The 22180-nt window shown below is 40.7% G+C and overlaps 1 protein-coding gene across 1 annotated transcript in view; it reads left to right on the forward strand.

Annotated features, from left to right (window-relative positions):
• The window catches only part of GUCY2F (guanylate cyclase 2F, retinal), an 87379-nt gene that overhangs the window by 48986 nt on the left and 16213 nt on the right, over nucleotides 1-22180 (forward strand). Inside the window, exons 8-12 of the mRNA XM_077773784.1 lie at nucleotides 8499-8675; nucleotides 10871-11027; nucleotides 16086-16235; nucleotides 19125-19273; nucleotides 21513-21676. Of these exons, the coding sequence (XP_077629910.1) occupies nucleotides 8499-8675; nucleotides 10871-11027; nucleotides 16086-16235; nucleotides 19125-19273; nucleotides 21513-21676 (797 nt within the window). The remainder of the gene's footprint in view (nucleotides 1-8498; nucleotides 8676-10870; nucleotides 11028-16085; nucleotides 16236-19124; nucleotides 19274-21512; nucleotides 21677-22180) is intronic.

The raw sequence follows: 22180 nt of genomic DNA on the forward strand, positions 1-22180 counted from the left end.
TCAACTTGTAATATCACACTGCTTAATTACCATAGCTCTATAGTAAGTCCTGAAGTAAAGTGGTGTAAACTCCTCCAGCTTTTTCTTTTTAAAGATTGTTTGGATAGTGTAGTTCATTTTAATTTTCAATAAATCCTAGAGTCAGCTTCTATTAGTTAAGCAAAGCTTTCTGGAACTTTCAATAGGAACTGTATGAATTTATGAATCAACTTAGGGGTGACGGACATCTTAACAATATTGAATTTTCCAGTCCATTAATGTGGTATAGATCTTCATTTATTTACATGGGGTTTTCTTTAATTTTTCTCATCAGTGTTTTGATGCTTTCACACTGTATTGAGTAGAAATGATGAAGACAGACATCCTTGCCTTGCTCTTGGCCCGAGAGGAAAACGATTTAATGTTTTACTATTGGGTTTGATGTTACCTGAAGCTTTTTTCACACATGTCCCTTTTTCTGATTTTCTGTGAAAATTTTACTTAAATCATGAAAAGTTTTTAAAAATATATTCTCTGACTGCCTTTAAAAGTTTATCTTTAGATTTCAGGAGTTTGACTATGATGGGTCTAAGTACAGTTTTCTTTGTTTTTAATCTGTTTAGGGTTCACTGAGCTTCTTAGTTGTTTGATTTTCAAATGGGAGGAATTTGAGTGTGATGTTCCTAGGTTGTTTGTATTTCTTCTGTTTGGGGTTCAGTGAGATTCTTGGATATTTAAATGGACATCTTTCAACAAATTCAAGAAATTTGGGGCTACCATTTCTTTTTACTTTTCTTTTCCATTCTCTCTTGTATCCATCTGTATTATCACACAGATCCCTGAGACTTGATTCATTTTATTCCCAATCTTTTTTCCTCTGTTTTTCAGATTAGTGTATTTTTGATTGATCTCTCTTCAAGTTTATTGACTTTTCTGTCATCTCCTAAGCAAATCTAGTGAATTATTTATTTCAGTTGTTGTATTTACCAGCTACAGAATTTCCATTTGATTCCTATTTATAGTTTCTGTTTCTCTGGTGATGTTCCCTATCTGTATGTTCATTTTGTATATGTTCTCTTTTAACTCCTCAACTATATTTGCAATATTTGCCTTAAAATTCTTTCCTGCTAGTTGCTACATCTCTATCATCTCAGGGTTGATTTCTAATGATTGCTTTTATTTTTTTTGAGCATAGGTCACATTTCCCTGCTTCTTTGCATATCTAAGGCTTGTTGGTTGATTACTGAATATTCTGAGTGATACATTTTAGAAACTCTGGATTCTGTTATATAGCTCTGAAGAATAATTTTTTGTATTTGCAGGCAGTTATCTTGGCTAGACTAAATTTTCAACTTCTTCTCCCATGTGCTATGCAGTACCTAAAATCTCTGGTCCATACTTACAGGTTTAGTTGTTGCCTTATTATGAGGTCCCTGGGATTTTCCCTAAGCATGCAAAGATTAACATTCAGCCAAAGATTTGGGCAGATTTTTTAAAACTTGTAATTGAAGTAGAGTTGACATACAATATTATAATAATTTCAGGTGTACAACATAATGATCCACAATTATATACTTTATGAAATGCTCACAGTGATACATGTAGTTTTGAGGAAATTTTATATGTATATTTTGGGATTGAACTTGCTCTAAAGCGCATCACCTTCCAGGAATTCTTCCCTAACTTTCTAGCTGTTCTGTTGGCTCCAAACTTTGCCTTCTGACACCTCAAACCTGCCAAGATGCAGTTTCTACCTTCAAGTCATGTGTAGTTTGAGGTGCACAAAATATCATCAAAAAACAAAGCAAAACAAAACAAACACAAACACAATTTTACCTATTTTAGTGTGTTTTTTAGGCTTTTTGCCTTCTGACATCTCAAACCTGCCAGGATGCAGTTTCTACCTTCAAGTCATGTGTAGTTTGAGGTGCACAAAACATCATCACAATCAAAGCAAAACAAAACAAACACAAACACAATTTTACCTATTTTAGTGTGTTTTCCAGGCTTAACTTTACCTCCATTTGTGGTTTTTGGTCACTCTCTACTGCCTTCATGGTTTAAAAAATACTGGTCCATATTTTATGGGGTTTTTTGGTCTATGGATTATTTAAAGACATGTTCCACTGTCTTCTGTCTTCCTTTGTTGCTGTCTCTTCAAATATCTAGTAATTTTTTAATTATGTGGGTAGATATTTTATATAAAGACACTGTATTGGCTCCAGGTAATATGTTCTACCAATGAGGGTTTTCTCTTTTCATCTGTTAAACAGGTAGGGTGAGGGAGTAATCACATTAATCTAATCGTAGACTGAGCTGAATTGAAAATATGTTGTAATTTTAATTAAACTCAGTACACCTCTAGTCCTGTTATGTTTCCCAAGCATGTGCCTTGAAAAGCCTGCAGAGCTCTCTATTCTACACTTTGAAAGATTGGTGTGTTCAGACTATGCTTCATACCCTTTGATCTTTACTCTTTGGCTTCTACCCTCACCCTATGATGCTTCTACATTTGGCAAATATCTTGAGGAAACCATATATTACCAGCCATATATTTGTGGCAACTTTGTGTCTTAAATATTGGGAGAGTAAAGGAGATTTCAGTCCACCTTATAGAAGCTTCCTTGTCTTCTCTATAGCCTCCAAATTCAGAATATATACTATGTGTGCAGGGGAGCCAGCTCATATTTAGGTCTCCTGAAGATTATTGTCCTGCCAGTACTCTACAATGGCTGAAACTTTGCTGATTTTCTCTTTTTCCCAGCAAAACCCTTCTGCTAAGCTAAACCTGATCTTCAGCCTGTGCTAAGGCTTAGCAAATGTCCCCAGGGAAGAAGAAAATGGCTGGCATCAGTCTGCTTATCTCAGAAGNGTGGTATCAGGAATGCTAGTAGCCATGGCTTACTACATGCTACATGGTATAAAAGTCCCTCTAATTGCTATTACTATCAATAAAAATCTATTTAAAATGATGTTTAAATCCTCCATGGCCTTTTCAGCCTTATCTCATACCATAATATTCCCTTGCCCTCTCTGTGTCAGCCACACTGGCTTTTTTTTTTCAGTCCTTGGATTGATATGCTCCTAGCACAGAGCTTTTTCACACATTATTCCAATCTCTGGAACACTTTTCTCTCTTATTTTGTCTGGTTAATCCACTGATCTTTTAACTCCCAGCTCAGTTGTCACTTCCCAGAAACCCTCCCTCAACCTCTCTGATTGGTCAAAGCCCCAATTATGCATACTTACATTATGTATCTTCCCTTTATAGGACTTGTCAGAGTTACACATTTACATTTATTCATGTAATTATTTAATTAAGTGGTCAGGGACCATATAATATTTTGTTCACCATTTGTCACCAACCCTTAAGCTCACTGCCTAACATATAGCAAGGTACTCTACATGTTTGTTTGTTTTTTTTAATTAATAAAGTGTTAAAAGCAGGAAACATAGCACCAGAAATCTTCTACTAATACCTGGTTAACACCCATTAACCTCTGGGTGGTAAAGAGTGAATAGGTTGATACAAAGGTAGGGGTCTTGAACAATAGCTCAAAACAAAACAAAATGAAATAGAAGAAACAGACATAAGCAACCACTTATTCCATGGAGGGAGAAAATCTTATTGCGAAAATAGGTAGCAATGGCTAATATATCAATGGCAGGCACTGATGTGGAGAATTAAATTTTCGTAAGAGTCTTACCACTAGTATGGTATTGCAGCTGCAGTGCAAGTAAGAATTATGCTGATGTTATGATGTCTCAGAAACATTTTCAACAGTTAAAGCCATCTTTAAGACCACTCAAGCTAATAATACTTGACTCAGGACCAGTTTCTGCAGATTGAATCCTTAAAGGTTTCATGTCAGGTGCAATACTAACAAATATCTTGGGAAACAGGACAATTGAACTCTTGAACATTTGGTGGTAACCACTTAGGAACATATTACTGAAAGGGTGAAGTACATGACTACCCAGGAAATGTTGAGATAACCACCTTGCTAAAAAAAGATGTCCCAAAGATTCTCTGCTTCTTGGGGTTGTCCAGAATATCAGGAGGACATGACTGCATGTAGGTATCTACCTGGTTCCTATGTGGACTCTTCTCTATTGGTTGTAGCTGAGGACATATGACTGTAAAGATTTAGGGAAAACCTAGGCCTGAACTTTTTCCATGCTAAGGTTACCAGTACAAGACAGGTGTTCTTTGTTGACAGGTGACTTCCTTCCAGTATAGGGATTCAGGGACCCATATCATAAGATATGACCATCTTATTGCTCTGTCATCTCCTAGGACACTGTCATCATCTGCATTCATCTGTACAAGTGAAAAATAACATGAAAGGCATATATTAACTTCTTAAAAGCCTTAGCCTAGAAATGGCACATGCCACTTCCTCTTATATTTCACTCCTTAGAATTCAGTCATATGGCTACACTTAGCTCCAGGGGAGACTATAAAATGTGGACTAGATGTTTTCCCAATAAGAAAAGGAAATTGATTTGTGTCGAATAGCTGGCAGACAGCTACTTTGTATTCTGTCTTCCAAAAGAGGTTTAGAACCTATAGTTTTGGCTGTTTGCTCCAAAAGAGATGGTACAATAAAACCTTGATAGAAAGGGCCCATTTTGCTATGTGTGGGCTGAATTTTCATGTCTGTCTTAGCTGGTTTAAGCTGCATTTGTACTAAGTGACTTGTCATGGGTGCCAGGCTTCTATGCTTAAAAAGTAGCTTTAGTTTTTTAATATAGTTTATTGGCAAGTTGGTTTCCATATAATACTCAGTGCTCATCCCAACATGTGCCCTCCTCCATGACCATCACCCATTTTCCTCTCTCCCCCACCTCCATCAACCCTCAGTTTGTTCTCATTATTTAAGAGTGTCTTATGGATTGCCTCCCTCCCTCTCCTCAACTATTTTTCCCCTTCCCCTCCCCTATGATCCTCTGGTAATTTTCTCCTGCTCCACATATGAGTAAAAGCATATGGTATCTGTCTTTCTCAAAAAGCAGCTTTAATGACCAATAGTTGCCATTCCCACCAGGGATAATTTAACCTCAGTTTGGATCACCCTGTTGGAGAAAATGGCTCATATTCTAAGCCAATGTACTCCATCTCAATAAATGTCCCACTGTACTCTCAATGCTCAACATAGAATAATTTGTAATTTAATCATTCCCTTATTTCCCACATGAAATATATGGAGAAGTTGTGAAATATATGTAGAATATATATTTGCTTGTATATCTGTGTAAACATATTTATAGGGTAAGTTTCTATTATTAATAATTTATTGATGGTCAAATTTATCAGCTACTTTTCTGTCTTCATATTCATCTGACTTCTCTAGTATTGATAGATAACATTTTCCTAAAACTCTTTCTGTCATTTGCTTCAATTTCCTGAAACTCTTTCTGTGGTGCTCATAATAGTGTTCTAAACAGTTTTTTCTCCACTTCCCTGGCCTTATTTTTAAGTCTATGCAGGATGTTCTTCCTTTTTCCACTTTTTAAATGTTGATATTTTCCTGTTCTCTTTTTATTCTATAGNCCCTTGGGTAAATTCCTAACAGTGATCCAGCTCAGACTTCTTTCCTGACCTCCAAACCCTGAATATACAACTATCTTTGGAATAAGTCCACCTTGATGTCCCACAGGCACTTCATTCTTAACATTTCCAAAACTGAATTAATCGGTCTTCCCCACCACCAAAATTTTGTTTTCCCATCTATTTTAGGTCAGATTCTCTAAAAGCTGATCCTAAGATGCAGATTCTTGTCCAAATGACTCGTTGAGAGAATGCTTCAAGAGAAAGGGAGTGAGGGAAGCAGAATAGGGCAGAAGTAATAGCTCAGCAAGTATGTGATCTCAGCTGGAGACTAGCTTCAGTATGATCTCATGGGGAAATTGTGGGAGTGCAAGTTATACCATGAGCCCCACCTTGAGGCCAGGGAGTGGGACTTTTGTACCATCCCCAGGGAGTCAATAATTGGCTAAGGTCTGTGGGTGGGACCTAACCTTTAAGGTAATTTGGCTTCCATTTGGCTTGGGCTCTAGGACAATTTTCCTGAGAATGGAACAGCTGTGAATTATCAGCCAACATTCACAGCAGCTGAGGGATGCACAGTAAAGGGGATATGGGTGGGATACCAACATATCCATTACTACACCATCCATGAGGCCCCTATATTGATATATAGAACTGCTATCTATCCAGGAATCCAGGTAGAAATCTAGAAGTGATCATGANCCCTCTCATCTCTTTTAAATAGTAGGAATAGTAGATAGCAATTGGAGTGCCCATAAATTTGAATATGAATTTCAAATATTATATCAAGGTTCTCAAAGACCCATGTGATTAGTTCCTGTCTAGCTCTCCAGCCTTTTGTCTCATATTCTCTCCCTTACACTCTGTTCTGGCCACCCTAAACCTGTTTCAATTTCCTCAACATAACATGCTCTCACTCTTAGCCCCTCCCACTCTGTCACCTTCATCTGGTCAACTCTTATTTGTCCTTCCTGGCAGTCAAGACATTACCTCCTCAGGGAAGCTTTCTCTGGTCCTTCAGGCTGAATTAACATCTGAGCTCCCCCAGTGTGCCATGCAACCTTCCATAAGAATACATTTTACAGTAAAATATAGCTGTCAGCTTATTTGTCTAATACCCTTCTTTGAATGTGAGCTCTTTTCATTTTGTGTATCTCTGCAACTCTAGCATGTAGTCCAGTGCCTTGGACATGTGGGCACACACTAAATGCTTCTCTCATTAGTGAGAAAATTAATGATGCAAAGGGAAAATGTAGTAAAAATTTTAGATGTTTCTTCTGAAACAAATTTTGTAGAGTTTGGCCTGAGTTTTATGTAGGCTATTTATTTTAAAAAAACACTGGATAGATGAATATTCACAAATAGACAATCTATTACTGTTCTAAATATTTTTAGTTCTCCTGGCTCACTGAGCTCCATTCCAGAGTCCTCAAAGAGTCAGGAAGGCCACAGGCCTAATATTCACTTACAATATGCTAAGAGATAATCTCTTTTTAGAATCTCCTACTTTAACCATTGCATTAATTTTCTATTACTGCCTCTGATACTGTGATTTATAGTAAAAAAAATTATATATATAGTCTTCATCCTTATTTCTAGCACAGAGCTCCTAAAATCCTTGGAATTCCCTTAGTGAGAAGAATGGTAAAGGTGTATTTTGTTATGTTAATGAGATGTTTGCGGCACATCTAAGGATGGTAGCTGGTTGCCAGGGGAACCAACCATTAGATTAGAAGGTTGAGGCTTTCAGTCCCACCCCCCTGACAATTGGGTAGGGGAGAGGGGCTGGAGGTTGAATGAATCATGAACGGTCCATGATTTAATCAATCATGCCTATGCAATGAAACCTTCATAAAAACTTCAAAGGACAGGGTTTGGAGAGCTTCTGGGTTCATGAACACGTGGAGATTTGGGGAAAGTGGTACATGCTTGGAGAGGGCATGAAAATTCCACACCTTTCCCCCATGCCTTGCCCTATGCATCTCTTCCATCTGGCTGTTCCTGAATTATATCCTTTTATAATAAACTGTTAATGTAGTAAGTAAAATGTTTCTGTGAGTTTTGTGAGTCATTCTGGAAAATTATTGGAACCTCCAATCTATTCCTAGTTTGTCAGAAGCCCAGGTGATCTGGATTTGTGACTGGTTTCTGAAGAGTGTGTGTATGGGAGCAATCTTGTAGAACTGAATCCTTAGCTTGTGATCGGATGCTATCTCCAGACAGATAGTGTCAGAATTAAATTATAGGACACCCAGCTGGTGTTGGAGAATTGCTTGGTTATGTGGGTAACCCTTTCCCCCAACAGACACAATGGAATTGGCAAGTAGAACCTTTATTGCCATACAAAATAGCCCAGACTTAATGGCTTAAAACAACACCCATTTATTATCTCAGTATGCTGTAGATTCAAAAGTCTAAGTGCACTCAGCTGGGTGCTCCACTTAGTGTCTCACAAGGCTGAAGTCAAGGTATCAGTCACGCTGGACCCTTATTTGGAGTCTCTGGGGGTATATCACTTCTAAGCTCAGTCAGGTTGTCAGCAGAATTTAGTTCTGTACAGTTGTAGGACTGAAGTCCCCATTTCCTTGCTGGGTATCAGCTGAGAGCTGTCTGCAGCTTCCAGAGGCTGCCCATATTCCTTGACTTGTAGCCTCCTTCCTCCATCTTCAAAGTCAACAATGGAGTGTTGACTCCTTACACTTTGAATCTCTCTGACTCCCTTTCCTCCCTCCTCTTCTGGTTTGAATGGTTCATACAATCAGATTAGGCCTACTTGAATAATCTCCTTTTTGCCATATAACATAACAATCACAGGACTAACATTAGAGATTGAAGATCATGGGGGCCAAAATTCAGCTTATTGAAGCAACGAGTCATAGGAAGGATGAAGAGAATGGTATGTGCCCTAAACTCTAGTCCCCAGTTGTGACAGGAGAGTTGTGACCTTCCTGTCTCCCTCTGTTTCCAGATGAAGGACCTGCGTCATGAAAATATTAACCCTTTATTGGGCTTCTTCTATGATTCAGGGATGTTTGCCATTGTGACAGAATTCTGTTCCAGAAGGAGCCTGGAAGACATATTGACAAATCAGGATGTGAAACTTGACTGGATGTTTAAATCATCACTCTTGCTGGATCTCATCAAGGTTAATGGAAAGACTGAGTAAATCTTAGCTTTTCCCTATAGATTTGAATTTAAATGTTTTGGGGATGTTTTATTTTCCTTGGATCATTGTGATGATCTCACTCTTTCACCTTCCTTTCTATGGTCTGTTCCCATCCCTTCTCGTAGTCCCTTTGTACATATCTGTTATAAAGTACTGATATAGAAAAGATTTACTCTCTCCTTTCCCTCAATTTGAGGGCCAGATTTGTATTTACTTCCTGTTGCCACTGAGCACTCTTTGCCTTAAGCAATCCGTTCTTCCATCCTGTTTCTCTGCTTTCTGGATGTGGAAAAATACTCATTTCCAGCTCCTTTGATGCTGCTTAGCCTCATCTCCTGGTTCACCATCTAAAACATGGTTCAGTCTAGAACTAGGTGACAGGTCTTTATATACCATAGATGTAGATATAGAACTTAGCATGATGAGAAATCAAAAGACCACATAGGGTCTATTAGGCAGAACCTCCATTCTCTGAGGCAAGGACTATTGACAGTTAATGGGGTTCATGGATGGGTCTATGGATTGGCTTTAGTGGAGTCCATGAACTCTTTGGAATAATATGCAAATTGTGTCTACATGCATTTTTATGGAGCTGAACTGGTTAATCAATGATTTGTTGAGATTCCTGCATATTGACCAATCTTGACCTTTATATTGTGGCCTAACCCTTTTCAAGGTAGCTTTATAGACATTATCTCATTCCAATTCTCTATAAAATAAGTGTGATTAGTCTCCTTTTACAGAAGCTCAGAGAAGCTAAATGAGGTATACTTTGTTATATAGTGTCTGCCATACATAGTAAGTGCTCAATAAATATTTATCAGGCAACTATTAAATGGCAGAGCTGATAATAGAATCCAAATTTCCTGATTTCAATTCTAGTACTCTTTCCACTCATCCTATAAGCAAGGTCCCGTGAGTTAAGGGAGAAGCTTCAAAATGACAGTGCCCTCAGGCCCATGATGAATGAAAGCCAAGCATTAGACAACCCTGGGGGANGCAGATTTTCTGAGGGCACAAGATGTAAAGCTTACAAATACAAAGGGGTGTCAGGCCACAAAATAGAGCCAGATACTTAAAAGGATCAGCATAAACAGTTCTGAGATGATTGCACTAGAATATGAATTGTATTTATATGTGAATGAATCAACCCATCTGATAAAGTCCTGGTAGATCACATTTGAATGTTATATAAAGTTGCCCAGCAAGCTGTAGAGATCAGCAGTATTCAGCTTTCTTTTTTTATTGTATATTTTTAATTACAAAAATAATGTATTAAATGAGACTTAAAAATCACATGATATAAATATATATAGGGGAAATATTGACATTTACTCAACCCTCTTTCACATCTTCCCCCAGAGTTAACCACTGATGACAATTTGGTGATTAACCTTGTAATTCATTTCATGTGTATTTACATTCATTATAGATTTGGTTGTTTTTAAAAATACATGCAGTCACATAGTTTTGCATCTTACTATTTATCACTTACTTTATGGTATATAGATGATTCCCTGTTCATACATACAGATCTATTTTATTGCTTTTAACTGCTGCAGAATATTCCACAGTTGGGATACACCACAATTTGGACAGTCTCTTCTTGATAGGTATTTACTGTAGTTGTAATCATATAATATTATAAAACAGAGCTGTCTTGAGCATTCTGGTGTATGTCTCCTCGTGCAGATGAACAGGCATTTCTTTAGAGGAGAAGCAGAATCCTTAGATCACGGGATATGCATGCTTTCAATTTTGATATCTGTTGCCAAATTGTCCACCAAAAAGGATGTACCCATTTTCATTCTTGCCAATAGTGGAAGAATGAATGTTGGGTTAGACCTTTTGGGGAGAAGTCAGAATTTTCCAATTCTTGGAAATTATATATGTGTGGATCCATCCTATGTTTGAAATGTCAATAAATCTCCCAATAATGGAAAATTCTCTATACATCCAAGATACATTTTTTCATCAAAGCATAAAATTTTAGAGCTGGAAGGGACCCGGAAATAATTCTTATTGTCAAGGTTTTGCTTTGCCTGCATATGAGAAAAAAAGGGCTGAATTCTGGACCATAATAGCTCATACCATTGACAAGCTCAGAAACTGGCTTCTAAAACACAAAATAGTTAAATAAGTAATTAAATAAATCCTGTTTGTATCATCTGCAGGGCATGAAGTACTTACACCACAGAGAGTTTGCTCATGGGAGGCTGAAGTCTCGGAACTGTGTGGTAGATGGGCGTTTTGTACTAAAAGTGACAGATTATGGCTTTAATGACATCTTGGAAATGCTAAGACTCTCCCAAGAGGAACCTTCTGCAGAAGGTAAGCAATATATTATGCCCTTCTGATGCATACAAGGTAAATCCAAAATTCAAATGAGAATATGTACTGAATTAAAGCCTCAGGCTGATTCAACTCCCCACTTTTGTTGAAAATTCAGCCTCATTTCCAAGCAGAAGTTGTTGAATGAAGTCTGTAATCTCACCACAGCCTACCCTTCAGAACAAAGCCAGTACAATAATGTTGAATTCCTGCTGTGGCAGGATTAGGCGGTATTGTTTAGAGACCCCAGGAGTCTCTGGAGGAACTTGCTGAGCGATAGGCACACAGTAGGTGCTCAATAAATACTTGTCAGGTTGAATGGGAGGTGATTTGGTAGCTGGACCCCCACGAAGCACATGCTGGAATGGGATGTCACTAGAGCCTACCCTCACTGTCTCAGTCAGAGAGAAAGAAGCAAGGAGGGGGCTCCCAGCAAGTAAATACTCTGTGGGTTGCGTGGGATGGTTTCAGACAGAACTATGGCCTTCTAGTAAATAAGTAGGCACGCCCGTAAACGCCCATTTTGTGTTTTTGTCTTCTGTTTAGGGTCCCAGTGGCAGCACCAAACAATGCCTGTAGGGGTCATAACAGATCAAAGAAATGGGAGAAATCTGAGATGGGGAATGGGAGTGGGTGAGTGAAAAATAAGAGGGAATGAACTGATAGAAGAGAAGAAGGAAAAAAGAGAAATAGTAAGAAGGGGAGAGAATGAATTGAGTTAAATACATATAGGAATCTTGGGCATTAAAGGTTTTAAACAGCACTGCAAGGGTAAAGAAGAAAGAGCAACATAAAAACACAGAGAACCCAACAACCCCAAAAAAGACAGAGGGACAGATCAAGATTACAACATATATTCTTAAAAGAGTCTTTGTCATTGGAAGTTTTCAAACTGCTGACTTTACTACAGAAGAGAGACAAAGACTGAAAGACACAGAAAGGACCACATGCATAGAGGTAGACAGCTCAACCATCAGTGGCATCATCTCTGTGCTCTATAAAACTTGTGAAATACTGAACTTTAGGGAGGCATCCAGTCCAACTTTCTCATTTTACAGAAGAGATCACTAAGGCTCAAGGTTTGCCCAAGCCCTGCAGCTACTTAGCAGCAGTGTCAGGAATTTAATTCAGGTCTTTGGGAGACTGGCCCCTACATCTAGCTAAATCATGGCTTAGGATAACATTTTCCTTTCTTTTCCCATCCATGGTTTGGAGGACTTGAAGCTCCTGGTAATCATAGTAAAAACCATGTGATATTCTCTCTGTCTGTCTGTCTGTCTGTCTGCCTGTCTGTCTCTCCGTCCCACCCCCTCTTTTTGTGGATCTGTTCTTGTTGTCAACTTAGTCTTATGGTTATTGTTTGGCTAATTCCAATTTGAAATCTTGAGTAGTTGCCTGGTGTTAATGCTAGGTGGTTGAGGACAACAGCTGCAAATCGGCAAGTACTTAGCTTCTTGTCAAGATGAGTCATCTATAAAAGATAAAAGATAAAAACTCCCAGAGTTCCACTTAATTCACAGGTTGGCAACTTGCAAACTTAAGAAACTCTGGTCTGNCTGCTCTGTCTCTCCTTCTTACTGTTTCATTTCACTCTCCAAATTGCAATGGCAGTCTGTATGCTCAATCCATTCTTCCCCCACAGCAGCCAGAGGGGGGTTTTCTCAACTGCAAATCTGATCATGTTACAGCTATGCCAAATTTCACTGAATGGCTTCCCATTGCTCTTAGGATAAAGTTCAAATTCCTTTACATGGCTTATGAGCCCTGTGTGGTTTGGGCCTTGTGGACTTCTCGTGCTTAATCACTCCCTCTCCACCTCTGTGCTCTAGCAGTACTGAGCTCCTTCCAGTTGTTTATTTACCCCAGGCTCTCTTACTTGCAGGCCTTCACACATGCTGTGCCCATTCCTTGGGACACTTTCCCTTCCCACTCTGTTATACACTCTTCTGAATCTGGCTAAATTCTACTCCTTCTTCAGGGCTTAACTTAAATACCACTGATTTAAGAGATTTTCCATGGCCCCCTTTGCTCAACTAAGCTCCCCTCTTTATGATCCTTAGGGCTTTGGACTTTGTTATTTTTTTATATTAAAAAGTTTTAATGTTAATTTATTTTGAGAGAGAGAGAGAGAGAATGCAAGCAGGGGAGGGGCAGAGAGAGAGGGAGACACCGAGTCTGAAGCAGGCTCCAAGCTCTGAGCTGTCAGCACAGAGTCCAGTGTGAGGCTTGAACTCACGAACTGCAAGATCATGACCTAAGCTGAAGTCAGATGCTTAACTGACTGAGCTAAGGAGATGCCCCTGAACTTTGTTGTAATACCATACTTTGTTGGTATGGCATGCTGTCTTCTCTCCCTACCCAGCTTATAAGCTCTGTGAAGGCAAAAAAACAGACATGCCTCCCTCAGTGCCTTTCACAGCATCTGGCAGAACAAATTTTGGTTTAATTAGTGAATGGATGTAATAAAATGAAATAATGAACCTTGCTGCTTCCCCCTTAGATGACAGGGCTAATAGCATCTTATAATTGGGAGGTCCTTGCAAATCATCAGGCTCAACTTCCATTTTACAGATGGGGAAGCTGAGGTTTGATAAGACGACCAAGCTAAGATTGTGAACCCGTGTCTCTTGACTTTCAGCTCTATGTTCTTCTGCACTTCACCATGCTGGCTCTCCGCAGTTGATTTTTATCACCATAGCAAGGCTTAGAGTTAATACTGGCTTCAGCAGATACAAAACAAGCCAAAGTAATTTTTCTAGTTTTCCTGAGAGTTCAAGTCTAATGACAGGTAGTGGCTCTTACTTGGCTCTGGAGTGGGGATGGGGAAATGGGGGTAGGTTGTAAGTGTATTCATTACTGTCCACTTTCAATTATGTAAGTATAGCACAGATAAAGCCTCATTTTAGCCATTAACAACATACATGTAAGTGCTTTTTGAAAATACTATTTGGGAATGATTGTATTTAATAACCCTGCTTTTTACCAGAGATTTTTGCTCTCTTTTCCCTTCTTGTGCTTTTAAATGTGCAGGAGAGAGGGTAACAGAAGAAGCAGCTGCATTTTTCTTGCTCCAAGATACTGACCCCCCACCCTGCCTTCCCCTCCAAACCATATCAGAAATGTATTCTTTTCAGCAATGTAACATTCAATCTTTTGTTTATTTGCAAATATAAATCCTCCTAGTCAAGAAGGCATAATGGCAAAACCACTATAGTAAATATATCAGAGAATATCATGGGGGCAGGAGAATGTAGGGGTGTGGGACAAAGGCTGGGGACACCTGGGGGCCGAAGGGAGAAGGTGAGTACATGACTGGGAGTGAGGCCACAATTCCCTATTCCACCATTTTGATCAGGATTGGATCAAAACAGGAATTTCCAGGGTGAGTTTCTCTTTCCTGGGTTTCACTAACAAATCAAAATAACCTCTGACCTTTCCATGCTCTGTCCTGCTTCCCAGGGGCTAGTCCCATGGGCTCCCTTCCCAATACTCCAAATTTATGGAGATGAAAAGTTAGCCAGCACTTTCCCCCTGCAGACACCCCTCACCCTCAGCAGACACTCTTCTCCAGCCTTCCTTCCTGGATTTCAACCCCTTGTTTACTCCAAACCTCTCCCCTCCAAGTTGCACATGAATCCCATCCCCAGTTCTGTCACTACCTTCGTTATAGCCTTCTTGTGCTGCCGCTCCCACCCCCATTCCAGCCCCCTTCCCCTCGCCGCCGGCTCTCACTGTAATAACTTCCTAGCCGGTCTCCCTGACTCCAGCCTCTCTCCTTCTTCAATCCAGCTTGTGCAGGTTGCCAGATTAATCTTCCAAACACAGCTTTCATCAAATCCCTCTCCAGCTCCTGCACCCCTACTGCCTTTTGTATTCACTCCAAATGCCTTCATTTGGCTCTCAGGGACTCTCACCTTCTGCCCTCATTCTTCCAGCCACTCTCCCTCCCCCACTTCATCAAGCCCATTTCTCATTTCTCATTATTCCTTAACAGAGCCCTTCTCTTCAGCCAAGTTAATCTGCTTACCACCACCCCCATCTGCAATTTGCTCCTTTCTACTTCTCGTTCTTTTGCACGCACTGTTCTTTCTCCCTGCAAAGCCCTTACCCTCTCAGCTCTAGGAAACTGCATCCTTGACCTTTTTAACAACCTCCTTTAAGATTTAACTTTTTCCAGGAAGCCTTCCTGGATTAATTTGACCAGCTCAGTTGTCTTTTTTTCTAGTTCGAACTTCACAGAATTGCCAATATTCAACCATTTTTGACCCACAGAAATGGCAATTTCATATGATTCAATGTAAAAGGCTGCCTCCAACTTTTGACTAGTCCATTTATATTATTAATGTGTATTTCTTTCTACATCACTTAAGTGACCCTGCCTTGTATTGCAGTCAGGAGTTCACAGGTCTGTCTTGCCCACTGGTCTGTGAACTCTAGGAGGGCAGAAGCAAGATCTAACTCATCTCTAGCACCATCCCTGTACCTAGCATAGTGCCTGGTACATAGTAGACCCTCAATAAATATTTGTAGAACTTACTTGAAGGGATTGTTGCACCTTTTTGCTCTGTGAGGAATGGAGGGGGCCTGGAGATCCTCTAATCCTCTTAGAGAAGACCTGGAGAAAGCAACTTGTGAATCCTTGAGCTCCGGCACAATCAAATTACCAGGCACATATAGATCTCAGCAAAGAGCAAATCCATGGCAACCAGAGTGGCTGTGCACTTGCCTTTCCCTGGAAGCCTGCCAATTGCTACTTGCAGGCGCAAGAGAGCAAGAAAACAAGTGCCAGATAGTTTTGCTACTTTGAGCTTCTCTGCCCTTCCCCAAACCTCTGCTGTGTCTGCCTGCATGGTCCTGGAGTGGGGAGAGTAGTATGCTTTCTCTGTGCGTAATTTCTTAGATTCATAGATTTGGACCCCGGGCGGGGCACTAGCATGCCATTCTGTCTAATAAAAATATAAAGCAGTCAATGAAACAGCACCCTTGGAACCCTTGAGGGCATTGCAGATGCTGTCAGTTAATCCTTCCTGCATTCAGTACACAATGCTTTCTTTTCAGAGTTGCTATGGACGGCCCCTGAACTGTTGAGAGCCCCGAAGGGCAGCAGGTTAGGTTCTTTTGCAGGAGATGTCTATAGCTTTGCCATCATCATGCAAGAAGTGATGGTCCGGGGCACCCCATTCTGCATGATGGATCTGCCTGCCAAAGGTAAGTGGGAGGTGAGAAAAGGGCACCGGGGGCCCACCATGACCCAGATCATCAGCCTAACCCAGGCTGTTGTAATTTGCCACAAGAGTGAACACTCTTATGTGTCTGTGCTAACTGCCTGCTAGTCTGCAAATAGCTTGTGGTATACACAGGTGGGACTTGGAGCCAAACAGATTTAGGAATTTGGAAGAAATTTCCCAACACAAGAAGCTGGCCCTTTCCAAACTGTGATGCAAGCCAAGGACCTACAGAACCTATGTTGGTCCCCCTTTTCTTTTTTTAGAAGGCTCCTCTACTTTAGACATTCTTTCCATATTTTCATACCATAGGCTTTCATCCTCATCTTTCATGAAAATGTTTGCTGCCAGACAAAATCCATCAATGAATGTAAACTCAGTGGACAAAAATTTGAGGGGAAACAGGATATTGGCATATTCTAAGAGTATGAACCCACTAGATACTTAGTGGAGAAATAATATGTTTACTAGCAGAGGAAACTGCAGACACCGCCTTAACCAAAGTGATCACTTGATGCCTTGATCAAGGCATCATGTACCCCCTGACATGATACACCAAGAAGGGTACAATATCACCCTTGTGGAATGTTTGCAAAAAATTCATAACCTGAATCTAACCATGAGAAAAAAATCAGACCACCCACAAGTGAGAAACATTCTGCAAAATTACCAGCCAATACTCATCAAAAGTATCAAAGTCATGAAGCACAGTGACAGAGTAAGTAACCATTATGGACTGAAGGAGACTGAGAACAATAATTAAAATGGGATTTTGAATTGGATTGTGGGATATAGAAAGGATATTAGGAATAAAACTGATGAAATTCAAATAAGTACTAGAACAGTAGTAATAGTATTGTACCAAATATTAATTTCCTTTGTACTATGGTTAGAGGAAACTGAGTGAAGTGTATATAGGTAATTACTATAATTGTTTTACAACTTTATTGGAAGTCTAAATTCATTTCAAAGTAAAAATTAAAAAATGCAAACAAAACAAGGAAACCCCAAATACTTAGCTATCCTTTGCCCTACTCAGAGTCCCATATCACTCATCTACTCAAAACTCCCTAAGTGTTTCCCATCACTTGTCAAATGAAGCCCAGATTCTTCACATGACATACAAGGCTCTTCATAATCTGGCTCCTAGCTACCTAGCTAAGCTTATCTTTTGTCACTCCCTGCACTCCAGCGAAACCATGACTGAAATCACCTTAGTCTCTCTTATCTCTGTGCCTCCAAGAGTGCTGTTCAGTCTCTGGAATGCCCTCACCTTCTCCCCACTTTGTGTCATCCAATTTTTGTCACCTCCACTGGAAAGCCTTGTCTAACCTCTTTCATGTGGGCCAAGTCCCCCTCTGTGCATACCTGTGCGTTTGTCTGCTAGAAGGCTTATATTGTTGGTCATTGTTTATCTCCTCAATTGAACTATTAGGTCCTCAAGGGTATGAATTAATTATGCTGGGCCTAAGCAGAGAAGTAACCCATTCAATTCAATGGTATTCTAGTAAAAGGGCAAGGACTCTTTTTACCAGAGGGTAGATGAGAACAGTCACACCCCCAAGGGATTGGTTCACATGCAATCTATTACACTGAGAGCAGGGTGCCCCAATAGAGGAACCATTCCTGGTATAGGCCAACCTAGGCTAAAGGAGCAGAAGTGTAATGTCACAGGGGACTGAGAAGTGAGAGGCAACAGCTGAAATTCTTCCATGGAAACAAGGGGGCACTTACCATGGTATGAAGCATCACTATTTTGGAGTGTTACAGCCAGTGTAGGGATGGGAAGGGCACACTGGTGAGGCAAGCAAGGTTTGGTTCATGATAAGAATACTGGAGTTGGGGGTGTTGGGAGGGGATTGGGGATAAGAAATGAGCTTAAGAGATAGGGCTTGGAGTTTACCCTCTGTGTTATAAGAAGGTGTGAAAGGGTTTTAAGCAAAAAAGTGACCAGACTTGTGTTTTAAGAATGTTTTGCAGAAGGCTAGGCTGGTCAGTGTGGGTTGCTGAGGACATTGGAGGCTAACTATTTGCTCCTACTTCTAGGGAGTTTTCTCAGTCTGGCTGATCTAGATCTCTGGTCACTAATGGTTTTTGGGTCTTGAACAGGGAGTTTTGGAACTCCCACTTGAAGTCTGAGGCATTTGGAAGTGAGGATTCCTGGGGTCAAATTCAAATTCTGTTACTTACTAGCCTTGTGACTTTGAGCAATTTACTTTCTCTCTGTCCCTCATTTTCTCCTTCTGTCAAATAAAAATAAGGGTTCCTACTTCATCTGTTTGTAGTGAGAATCTAATGAAAGAATGCATTCGGTGTGACTAGCCCATAGTCTGATACATAGTAAATTTTCCACTGAAAATGGAGTTTAAGGACAAGCAGTCAGGAGGATCCAGATGAGGTCCTGAACTATTGACTGGACTTCTTAATCCTCTTTCCCTAGGGGGTAGGCAGGGCTCACAGCACGGATCTCGGCTAGGCATGGGCCTTCAAGGGGGGCTAAGTGGGTCTACTGTGAGGATTGGAAAGTTTAGATGACTTGGGTGTTGGTGAAGGGAGCCAGGTCATTGGAAGTGTAATGTTAGAATTGGTGTCAGATAGGCCACGTTTAAAACCTAACAGAAGCAGGATAAAGCTGTACTTAAATGGTACTAATAGCCCAATTGATTATTTTCTTGCCCCCTCCTCAACTGGATGATACATCCTTTGCTCAGATATAATTTATATTCATGCCACCTAAGGAGAAAGCAAAGGAAATGGTCTTTCTGTAATTTTTCCCGAATAACCCCTTTCTTGGCTAAAACTATATGATCTTTGCCAAATCCTGGTGCCTTTTCTATGATTTACAAAACTTTCTCTTCTTGCTTATGCACAGAAATCATAGACAGACTTAAGAAACCTCCTCCTGTGTACAGACCAGTGGTTCCTCCTGAGTATGCCCCTCCAGAATGTCTCCAGCTAATGAAGCAGTGCTGGGCTGAAGCTGCAGAACAGCGACCAACTTTTGATGAAATATTTAACCAGGTAAGGACTCTCTGAATGTTAGTACTGCCCAGAAGTGGCCCCAAAGCCAGCCTACCCAAAACTAAGTCTTTGGGTTCTCATCATATTGTTAAAGGAATCTCTTGCAAGAAAGAAAATCACTCCTCTTGGGGAAGAAGCATGGGGGTGGCTACTTGGAGGCTTTTGATACTGGAGCATCCCCAGTACATCCTCCAAGAGAGCAATGGTTGGTTTTAATGTTCTTCTGTATATGAACCTCTGTTCCAGACCATCCACATTCTGACCTAGCCAACCTTTCAGAATAGAATTGAACCACTGGGCATTTGCAAGGCAATGGCATTGAGACTGTTAAAAGATAAGTATCATGGAAGAGATGTGGATCCTCATAGAGCCATGTTTGCTTTGGAGATTCCGGAGAACTCTGCTGAGTGTACCTTTTAAGTGATGCCAGGTGGTTTTGGAGGGTCAGGAGAGATAAATGATGCTTGAAATGATGCTCATGATGGAAGAAAGTGCAAATGGGGAGTACAAAAGCCGGAGACTTTTTAGGTTCCTAGGGAACTCCTAGAGGCAATAGGGTGCACGGAAAATGGTAACTTCTCTCCTTAAGATACTGAATTTCTAAAGAGGCTGATTCTTTCCTTAGAGTTGGGGGGTGAAAAGGGGGAAGTGAGGTAAGGACAGTAAGAGCCCTGCTAAGGGATCTAAAGTGCAGTTCCTATGTAAGAACATGCTGCTTAGGGCTTTGTTGAAACTACAGGATACCGAAACTGAGGGTGCTTTCTGTGAGTGCTGTGTCAGCTCTGGTGGAGAGGCTTTTGAGCCTGGCTGGAGTACAGCACTGAGATGCTTTATGAATGGCAGGTATCTGAGGCGGAAAAAAGAAACAGTTGGATTGAAAGCCAGAGGGGCCCTGCATATGAAGTCATCCATGTCCCCAGCTAACAATACCTCCATTAGCTTGGCTGGGTTTCTTGAGGACACTCAAACAGGTGTTCAGTAGTATGGAAAAGGCAAAGGACCATGAAGGTCACATTTCTGAAAACTTACCATGAGGCAGGAGAAAAAGCATTTGCACTTGTGTTGATGCTAGAGATGTTATTTCAGAAGGCAGCAGAGAAGCTGGTGATAGACAGAAGGAGAGCACATCATACGGCCTTCAAACAAGACATTGGTGGGCCTTTACTGAAATGTTTCGGTACTGAAAGACAAGGAGAGCCTGCCAACTCCCTGCAGCTAATCAAACTTAAATGGGAAGAGGAAAAGACAGAGGCTCCCTGGGTTAGGCAGTAGGGGGAGCCTTAAGCATTTGAGCTGGCTACTGAAATTACCTGTAGGACCTTGGTAGACATGTAGACATGGACCAAGCTCAGAAAGAAACTCCTAGTATCAGCTTTGGGGCACTGAGTGCTAAGTGTGACCCAGCTGAATAAGAGGGTTCATGGGGCTAGGTTCCCTCTAGATGTATGCTCCGCAAAACTACCACCAGTCTTTATTGTAAACACAGCCTTATGCATGCTGACCACATCAGCAAGGAGGGGCTACCCTCTTGTGATTCCAGTGCTATGCCAAGCTCCCTGTCTCTGTAGACGAACAGGGTCTCAGGAGGGCACATGAAAAATCTGTGGCATGCAGCCACCTCTAAAGGATCAGTGCACAGAATAGCACAAGACCAGTTGAATTTCTACATGACCCTGACTGACATGAAGGGCAGGTGCTAGGGGACATCGTTATTCCTGGACCCCATGCTAAGAAATAGGGGTAGATCTTACCATGTAGCTCTTGGGTCATATTTAAAAGTCAAGGAACCTCCTACTGTCAAAGAACTGGTAACACAGTGGCATTGGAAGTAAGGATGATTTCATAGGTTGATTATCTAGAAGAGTAGAACAGTGCTTCCTGCCCTCTTTCCTCTTATCCCACTCACAAATGGCCTGGGCTCAAGACCAGATCCTATTGCCTTTGAAGTGGCTACTATTCATGTGACAGCACCTGGGAGCTAAAGAATCCTTCCCAGAACACATTTGCTCAGACTTCAAAGAACTAGAAGGGTAAGGGAAGAAGTACTCATGGGAAAAAAGTCTTGGGAATGGACCAGGGTAACAATGAAGTTGAGTGATGACTTTTCCTACTTATACCTAGGTTTACTTCTCATGCCCTAGCATTTTGGAGGAAGGGATTTTTGATAAGGGGTCCTATCCATCATCTCTGAGTTTGGGGGTTAAGAATTCCCTGGCTCCTTTTTCTGTTTTACCTCCAGTTAAAAACTTTCAATAAAGGGAAGAAGACAAATATCATTGATTCTATGCTTCGGATGTTGGAGCAATATTCTAGCAACTTGGAAGATTTGATCCGGGAACGGACTGAAGAGCTGGAAATTGAAAAACAGAAAACGGAAAAGCTTCTAACACAGATGCTACCACCGTATGTGTGAACACCTGAGGAGTGTGAATCCTTGTAACAGTGTGTTCTATTAAAAATAGAAAAAAAATTACCCATCAACTAACTGCTCCCTCCCCCTGTCCTGTATGCTCTCTACTCCCAGTAGGTTTGAGTCACACCTTCAAATCAAAGATGAATTGGAAACCAAGGGAGAAGAGCACACTTCCTAATTTCCCCACTACCTGTGAATCATACTGGTCATTTAAGTTTTTGGTGCTTCAGTTTTTCTATGTGTCACTTCATGACTTTGCCTGGAAGTTGACCAATTAAAAGGAGGCAGTTCTTTGAGTTCCTAAAGGAAAGTGGCAGAGTTGTTTTTCTAGGGTTTTCCTTCTTTAGATCAAAGCCTTATCTGTTAATACAGTTCCAAAATTTCCAGGGCACCTTATCATGTTGTAAGGTGATCTTCTAGGAGATAATCAGGGGAACTAGTCTTATGCAAAGCAACCACCTAGGAACATTCCCCGAGTGAAAGGACAGCTGATG

The sequence above is a fragment of the Crocuta crocuta genome, unplaced genomic scaffold (genome assembly GCF_008692635.1).
Source record: "Crocuta crocuta isolate KB4526 unplaced genomic scaffold, BGI_CrCroc_1.0 scaffold737, whole genome shotgun sequence".
Classification (NCBI taxonomy): Eukaryota; Metazoa; Chordata; class Mammalia; order Carnivora; family Hyaenidae; genus Crocuta; species Crocuta crocuta.